The 8271-nt window shown below is 47.6% G+C and overlaps 1 protein-coding gene across 1 annotated transcript in view; it reads left to right on the forward strand.

Moving 5' to 3' along the window:
* The window catches only part of LOC112617244 (protein KIAA0556-like), a gene marked incomplete at its 3' end in the record, with an annotated part of 37819 nt that overhangs the window by 10349 nt on the left and 19199 nt on the right, over positions 1-8271 (forward strand). The window contains exons 3-4 of the mRNA XM_025373985.1: positions 236-405; positions 2624-2721. Coding sequence (XP_025229770.1) covers positions 236-405; positions 2624-2721 — 268 coding nt within the window. The remainder of the gene's footprint in view (positions 1-235; positions 406-2623; positions 2722-8271) is intronic.

Genomic DNA, 8271 nt, shown 5'->3' on the forward strand with positions numbered 1-8271 from the left:
AATGAGAGCTGCAGAAACTTCCCTGTAGGGCCCCAAACTGTCTCCCCCTCGTGGCTTCTCTAAGTGGGTAATGGGCCTGTCAGAGGCTGTTTGTAGACACACAGCTGGGCACACGCCCCCTGGGCTCTGATTAGAGACGCTTCACTGTGGGAACAGCAGTTCGCTCCTGGCTTGGGGGTTCAGCAGCCCAGACTCTCAAATGATGAGGAGGAACAAGCCACTGTTTCTCTTTCAGGATATTAAAGCATTTGAAAAGCAAGGACCCCGTGCAATTGAGGCTGGAGCACTTGGAGCAAGGTTTCTCTGTCTATGTCAACGGTGCCAATTCGGAGCTGAAATCGTCACCGCGGAAAGCCATTCACTCTGACTTCTCCAGAAGTGCCTCCCACACGGAGGGGACACACGGTGAGCACAGGCCCTCCAGGCTGAGTCACAGCTCTGTTAATCAAAATTAATTAGGGGCTGGGTACAGTGGCTCACACCTGTAATCACAGCACTTTGGGAGGCTGAGGCAGGTGGATCACTTGAGGCCAAGAGTTCCAGACCAGCCCGGGCAACATGGTGAAACCCTGTCTCTACTAAAAACATGAAAATTAGCCATGCATGATGGCATGGCATGTACCGGTAGTCCCAGCTACTGAGGAGGCTGAGGCACAAGAATCACTTAAATCTGAGAGGTGGAGTTGCAGTGAGCTGAAATCGTGCCACTGCACTCCAGCATGGGTGACAGAGCGAAACTCTGTCAAAAAAAAAAAAAAAAAAAAAAAATAGGGACTGTGGAACCACATCCTGGGCATGTGAACAATGAACACAAGTTAACTACATCTGCATGGCCTGAAAGAGCATAAGAATGAGAAAGAGAAATCCTGCTTTATTCCTTTTTAAACTAGTCTTGGCCTCTACTACCCCAGAGCAAAGGCGGTCAAAGCAGTTAATTTCTAGCTTTTACATTTCCTGGGTCTTAAGTCAGTACTTCAAGGAAATGTCTAGGGAAATTTTGGATTATATCTGATTTTTCACTTGATATGTCTTAACTTTAGTACCTAACCCCTGTGTAATATTTGATTCCACTTCTTATTTCTGCATTTAGTTAATCCATACCGTGCATACTTTAAATGGATTTCGTGTGCCCTATAAGAAAACTGCAGGAAGCTTGTGTATAATAGAAAAATACCCAACCCAGCCTAGCATAGACACCAAAAATGACTGGACAGTTGAATGAATGAAACAGCAGAGCACGTGGAGTCAGGATACCATGGGGAAGCCACTTAGTCTCTCTGTGCCTTTGTTTGCTCATCTCTAAAATGGGACTCAGCGAGGCATGGTGGCTTCTGCCTGTAATCCCAGCACTTTGGGAGGCCGAAGTGGGCAGATCGTTTGAGCTCAGGAGTTAGAGGCCAGCCTGGGCAACATAGTAAGACCCTGTCTCTGCAAAAAATACAAAAAGTAGCTGTGCATGCCTGTAGTCTCAGCTACTCAGGAGACTGAGGCAGGAGGATTCATTGAGCCCAGGAAGTCAAAGTTGCAGTGAGCTATGACCATGCCACTGTACTCCAGCCTGGGTGACAGAGCAAGACCCTGTTTCAAAATAAATAAATAAATATTAAAAAAATAAAATAAAATGGGACTGGCGAGACTGCTTATCCCAAGTAGTTGTCAGAATGCCTTTCAAGGTAGGCTGCCTTGTTGGAGAGGCCAGTGTGCTACCAAGCAAGTTACAAGAGGATCTGAAATGAAGCAGACTGGATTTGAATGAACCCCGTTCTGCCACTTTCTGGCTTTGAGACCTTAGGCAGTTAGGACCTCTCTGACCCTCAGTCACCTCTTGCATAAAATGGGAATAATTATGCCTGGCTTGCAGGCTTGCTGGGAAGATTAAATGATGTAAGAAATGTAAGTTCTCTGGCACGCAGTAACTTTGATTTGTGTTATTCTAATCTATGGCCTCACAGACATGGTAAGATCCCAAGCCGTTAATATATAGTAAAAGTCAAAACAACAACAAAAGGGCAAGAGGAGAAAGTGATTCCTGAAATGTTTTCCTAGGAGAGCCACTGCAATTGAACTCAAAGTGTAGCTTGAGCTCCCCAGCTCCCAGGGCAAAGAGGGAAACCAGTGGCTCTCCTAGTTTTCATGGTGGAGGCAGACCTGCTGCTAGTAAGGAGAATTCAGCTTTTCCTGGTCCAGGTTTCAGGGAGGAAGAGATAACAGGAATCTGTACTTGGAACACCAGCAGTACCTTCATTCATTCATTCAGCAAAGAGATTCATCCTCTACCCTCTTTTACACAAATGATGACCTCTTGTACCGGCTGTCCTGAACCTTGTCTCTGTAGCTTAGAGACTCTTCTCTGTATGTATAGATCTGTCTGATCTGACTATGTACTATACATATTATTCCATGGCATGGATATACTGGAACTTATTTACCCATTCCTTTTTTGCTCAACATTTAGCTTGTTTTCTAATGTCTTGTTGCCACAAACAGTGCTGTAGTCAATGTCCTCATACACAAGACTTTGGGCACACTGATACGTATTTTAGACATGAGTTACACACCAACCCAGTACTGTGAGCTTGTCATCAGTGCCTCACCAAGTCTCCTTCCCTCGTCTCTGGTGCAGATTATGGACGAAGAACTCTGTTTCGAGAAGCTGAAGAAGGCTTAAGACGCGGTTCACGGACAGCCCCCAGTAAAGTCCAGCGCCGAGGATGGCACCAGGTCTGGAGATTGTGGCCCCAGCCCATGCTTTAGAATACAGAGTGTGGGTGGCTGTGGGAACAGAAATGCAATCAGAGCATTTAAAACCCCCATGGGCCAGGCGCAGTGGCTCTTTTATGCAATCCCAGCATTTTGGGAGGGTGAGGTGGGAGGATCACTTTGAGCCCAGGAGTTCGAGACCAGCTTGGGCAACAAAGCAAGACCTCATCTCTACTAAAAATAAAAATAAAAAATTCGCCAGGTGTGGTAGCATGTACCTCTAGTCCCAGCTGCTCAGGAGGCTGAGGTGCGAGGATTGCATGAGCCCAGAAGTTTAAGGCTGCGGTGAGCTACAGTCGCACCACTGCACTCCAGCCTGGGCAACAGAGAAAGAGCCTGTCAAAACAAAACAAAACAAACAAACAAACAAAAAAACACCCTATGGGGAGTAGGTGGGTCTGGCCAGGCACGGTCGTGTTCCCTTTCTGCATGTGGAACTGACCTCTGGAGAGACCTCTCCGCTGCATGGCCCTCCCCTTTGGATGTGGCCACTCCAGCCCCACAGGGGGGTGTAGAAAGGTCAGACTCACAGTTCCATCATGATGACTCATTCATTCAGCTCTTTTTTTTTTTTTTTTGTTAAGTATCCCCTATGTGCCAGGCACAGTCCTGGATGCCAGGGATACAGTGGGTGCATATGACAAAGCCCCTGCCCCATATAACCGAGATGCCATTTTGGGTTGCAGCTGGTGTGCTGATGTCAGGAGCTTGCATTTCGGAACATCTACCTCAGTTACCAGGCATAGGCTCAGCTCCCATGTAACTCGTCTCCTTTGCCCTCCCAGCAGAACTGTAGAGTACGTTCCAACATTGTCCCTCTTTATAAGGAGCTGAAGAGATGGAGGTTCAGAAAAGTTCAGTGAGTTTTCCAAGGTCAACAGCTAAGAAGTGGCAGAATCAAGAGTCAATCTTAGATCTTTTGCCCCAAATTCTGTGTTCTTGCTCATCTAGTTCTTGATATTTTACCTCGTAGTCACTCACACCTTACTGGGGACCAGCAGGTCCCAGCCCCGTCAAATGAAGAATGACGAGGTTCACAAACTTGGAAAGGAAAGCTTTATTTCTCAAAAAGGGTGGCAGCCTCCCTCCCGGGTGGCCATTCCGGCAGGCTAGGAAACGCAGCCTCAGGCCAGAAGCCAGAAACCTGCACTTTGAAGTTCAGAGGGATAAGACAGGGATTTATGCTGAATAGGTGGCCCAATATACATATTCAGTAAGCTGTAGGAGGAGTTATGAATATTTATAAACGGAGACATATGCACATGTGCAGTTGAGCTTCATGCCTCTCCATGGATCCATCGTCAAAAAATGGCGGCATTAGCAGGATCTGAGAGTGGAGGTTTTGGCCTTCTGATGTCAAAAGGCGAATCAGGAGACACGGAAACCCTCACTGTGCATCCTCCATAGAGGGGTCAGAACCACTCCATGGTCAGTGGTCTCTTACCAGGAAGAAATGCTGGTCAGTTGTGTAGTAACCACAGAAGGGAGGGGCAGCAGGCAGGCTGTTGGTTGCTATCAGTGGTGGAGTCTTTGAAAAGGGCTTGTTTCTTTCTTTCTTTTTTTTTTTTGTTTGAGACAGAGTCTCACTCTGTCACCCTGGGTGGAGTGCAGTGGTATGATCTTGGCTCACTGCAACCTCCACCTCCCGGTTTCAAGTGATTTTCCTGCTTCAACCTCCCAAGTAGCTGGGATTACAGGTGCCTGCCACCATACTCGGCTAATCTTGTATTTTTAATAGAGATGGGGTTTCACCATGTTGGCCAAACTGGTGTCAGACTCCTGACCTCAGGTGATCTGCCTGCCTCGGCCTCCCAAAGTGCTGGCATTACAGGCGTAAACCACCGCACCCAGCCGGAAAGGGCTGGTTTCTTTTTAACCCTTAGAAAAGAAAACCTCCAGGCGGGTAATGAGGGAGGGGATATAACGAGGCATGTCTGACCTGCCATCCTATCATGGCTGGGAACTCAGTTTTAAGGTTTCTCTGGGGTCCCCTTGGCCAAGAAGGGGTTCATTCAGTTGGCTGGGATCTTGAGATTTTATTTCTCAGCCCCGACTGTACATTTAAATGGCCTAGGGAGGTTTTAAAATATAGATGCTCAGGCCCCACCCCCAGAGATTCTGACTTGCTGAGGCTTAAGCAGTGTTATTTTTTAAATTACTGTAATTTTTTCTCTTTACAATTTATTTATTTTTTTACTATATTTTTATTTTTTATATAAAATAAAATAAAATTTAAATATATTATTTATTTTTATATATTTTTTATTTATTTTTATTCACTATATTACCCAGGCTAGTCTTGAACTTTTGGCCTCAAGTGATCCTCCTGCCCCGGCCTCCCAAAGTGCTGAGATTTCAGGCATGAGCCACCACACCAGGCCTGTTGTTATTTTTTAACTTTGTGTTCACCAAGATTGGGAACTACTACCACATACCATTTCACACTGTACTAAATGTATGGGACTATAGTTAAATGCTTTCATACCCTTTGTCAGCCCACCCACAATAACCCTATAGGTCAGAAAATGTCCTCATTGTGCTACTGAAGAAATCAAGACCAAGAGAGGTAAAGTGACTTCCTCAGAGTCGCATAGCTACTAAGGAGGAAGGCAGACTGGAAGTTGAACTCTGGGCCTGTGGTTACAAACCCAGTGGTCTTTCTGCCTCCCCACAGGGGCATCTTCAAGTCATTGATTAATTGGGGAAGGGTTTCCCTGCCAGATCTCTGTGCTGAGGAGCAAGGCCTGGGGGACACACAGCCTGGAGGCCTCCTTTTGTCCCCTGCAATGAATATTAATTTGTTGCTAATGAGGTCTTTCTCCACTTCTCACTTAAGACAGTTCTTCTAGTCGTTTTGAGAGCCTTCTATTATCAGGAGCCATATTTGTGTCTTAGACTGTGGCTTAAGAGCTGGCCCTAGAGTCTGTGCAATTTAAAAAACTTGGCCTAAGATTAATTAGCATCCTCCTCAGTCTCTCCTTGTGGTCCCACACTTCACAGGGCCTAATCATAGCTAATTTCCTGATTTCCTGATGCCTCGAGGGCTGTAATTGTCCTTCTACACTGTAGCAGTCAGGGGTCAGTCAGTGCCTAACAGCAGAGACCACTCAGGCTATTTTAAGCAGAAACAAATGCAGTGCAGGGAGTCGGGTGCTTAGGCTAGCATGAAGAGTGGACTCTGGGCTGGGCCTCTAGGAATGGTGCCTCAAAAGCGTGACCACTTAGCCTGGGCCCGCCAGGAGAGCAGCTGCCTAGGACACCGTTGGGAAGGCAGGGGATCAGCATCAGGAAGGTGTCACTGTAGCTGCAATCCAGGAATCAGGGAGTTACTGCCCCAGCTGTTGGCCTCAGAGTGACCCCATGCCTGCTAGGACAACGCTATGAAGACCCTGCCCCGCAGCGTGGCTAGCCAGCCAGGAACATTGTGGAAGAGCTGGATGCCACCAGGACTGTGCTTAGCATTGAAACAGCCAACATCCATCCCCCTCCTCTCCTTACCTCACTTCTGCTTTCCCTGGCTCGTGTGAGGCCATCTGATTGGCTGAACCTAAAGCACACCCAGAACCCAAGCCAAAATTTAACCATAATAGGTCCATTGCACGATACTGGCAAGTCTATACACATAGACACCGGGTTTCAGCAGAGAGAGATGTTTAATTGTAGGGCCGCCAAATGAGATGGGAGGAAACCTCAAATCTGTCTCCCGGAGGAGTTTGGGGCCAGTGTTTTTAAGGGTTTTGGTGTGGGCTGATGTGTGGAGATCATTGATTGGTGGAAGAGTGCAGGGTGAAGTCACGGGACAGGGAGATGAAGAAACTGTGTTCTCACGCAGATCCCGTTCTTCTGTGGGGGCCTTCAAACTGGCTAGCGTCAGTTGTTTTGCTGGAATTTAAGATCTGGAAAACATCTGAAGCAATTCTTAAACAAAAGCTTTAATGATTCTACAGTCAGAAATCTATATGGAATAATGGGAATGCTAATGGTCAGTATCCAGTGAATTTCAGTTACAAGGAAGTGGGTCAAAGTGCAGTGATTAATGCTGAATTATAGCTATATTCTGTGAGAATTCTTGTTAACCCTGTGAGGACAGCTTCAGCAAGGGAGTCTGGGAAATGCAGTATTTGGCTTTCTGGCCTCTCCCCCACAGAAAGGCTCCCCAGGAGGAATGTGAGATGGGTACCGAGTGCCAGCCTCCTCCAATCCAAAGCATGGACTCTGCTCCACACGCCCAGGCCTTTGGGGACCACCCTTAAAGATAGAGACAAACCAGGAAGCATTCAGAAGTGGTGAATGAACTACAACATGTGTCATGAATGAAATCATCTGTTAATGTAACAGACAGGCATTGGCACCCAGCAGGGCCCAGGCACTGTGCAAGGCTCTAGGGTTCAAAAAATCCAAGAAGGCTCAGTTCCTGCCTTTGAAGCTCGGGCTGTGCAGACATGGGGACTGCTTAACTAGGCGGAGGGTGTGACACCTGACTTCAAACACACGGAGGGCGGGCCTGGTGGGGTCCAGAAGTTAACCGCTTGAAGCCTGTGGGTCAAACTTGCCCCCAGATAATGGTTGTTAGACTCACAAAGTTTTAAAAAGACTTTTAGAAGCTTGCCAACATTTCAATTCACCAGATTTTATATTAAAAATATATCTAGCCAGGCACGATGGCTCATGCCTGTAATCCTAGCACTTTAGGAGGCCGAGGAAGGAGGATCACCTGAGCTCAGGAGTTCAAGACCATTCCGGGCAACATAGCAAGTCCCATCTCTACTAAAAATAAAAAAATTAGCCAGGCATAGTAGCGCACACCTCTAGTCCCAGCTACTGAGGAGGCTGAGACAGTTAGGATCACTTGAGGCCAGGAGTTCAAGGGTACAATGAGCCATGACTGCACGACTGCACTCCAGCCTGGGGGACAGAGCAAGACCCTATCTCAAAATCAAAAATCTGGATTTCTTCTTCCCTGGAAAAAATGGAAAAGTCTGGCCCCCACGCTGGGCCATCCTGCTCCCCACTAGGCAGCCAGCAGCAGGAGCCGTGTCCAGCAGCTTTGTTTTGGACAGGGCACGAGCCTTCCTGTTTGCCAAAGTCCCCACCACTCCCCAGAGCTTCAGTGGTGAGGCTGAGTGGTAGCTGTGGTTTATTATCAGATTTAGGCTGTGGTTTCTCTTATCTCATGTTTCCATTTCCCACCTGGCTCTTTGGGGCATTTGAATTTGTGGCCCCTGGGCCGGGCGCGGTGGCTCAAGCCTGTAATCCCAGCACTTTGGGAGGCCGAGACGGGCGGATCATGAGGTCAGGAGATCGAGACCATCCTGGCTAATACGGTGAAACCCCGTCTCTACTAAAAAATACAAAAAACTAGCCGGGCGAAGTGGCGGGTGCCTGTAGTCCCAGCTACTCGGGAGGCTGAGGCAGGAAAATGGCCTGAACCCGAGAGGAGGAGCTTGCAGTGAGCTGAGATCCGGCCACTGCACTCCAGCCTGGGTGACAGAGCAAGACTCCTTCTCAAAA

This window comes from Theropithecus gelada, unplaced genomic scaffold (genome assembly GCF_003255815.1).
Source record: "Theropithecus gelada isolate Dixy unplaced genomic scaffold, Tgel_1.0 HiC_scaffold_15962, whole genome shotgun sequence".
Classification (NCBI taxonomy): Eukaryota; Metazoa; Chordata; class Mammalia; order Primates; family Cercopithecidae; genus Theropithecus; species Theropithecus gelada.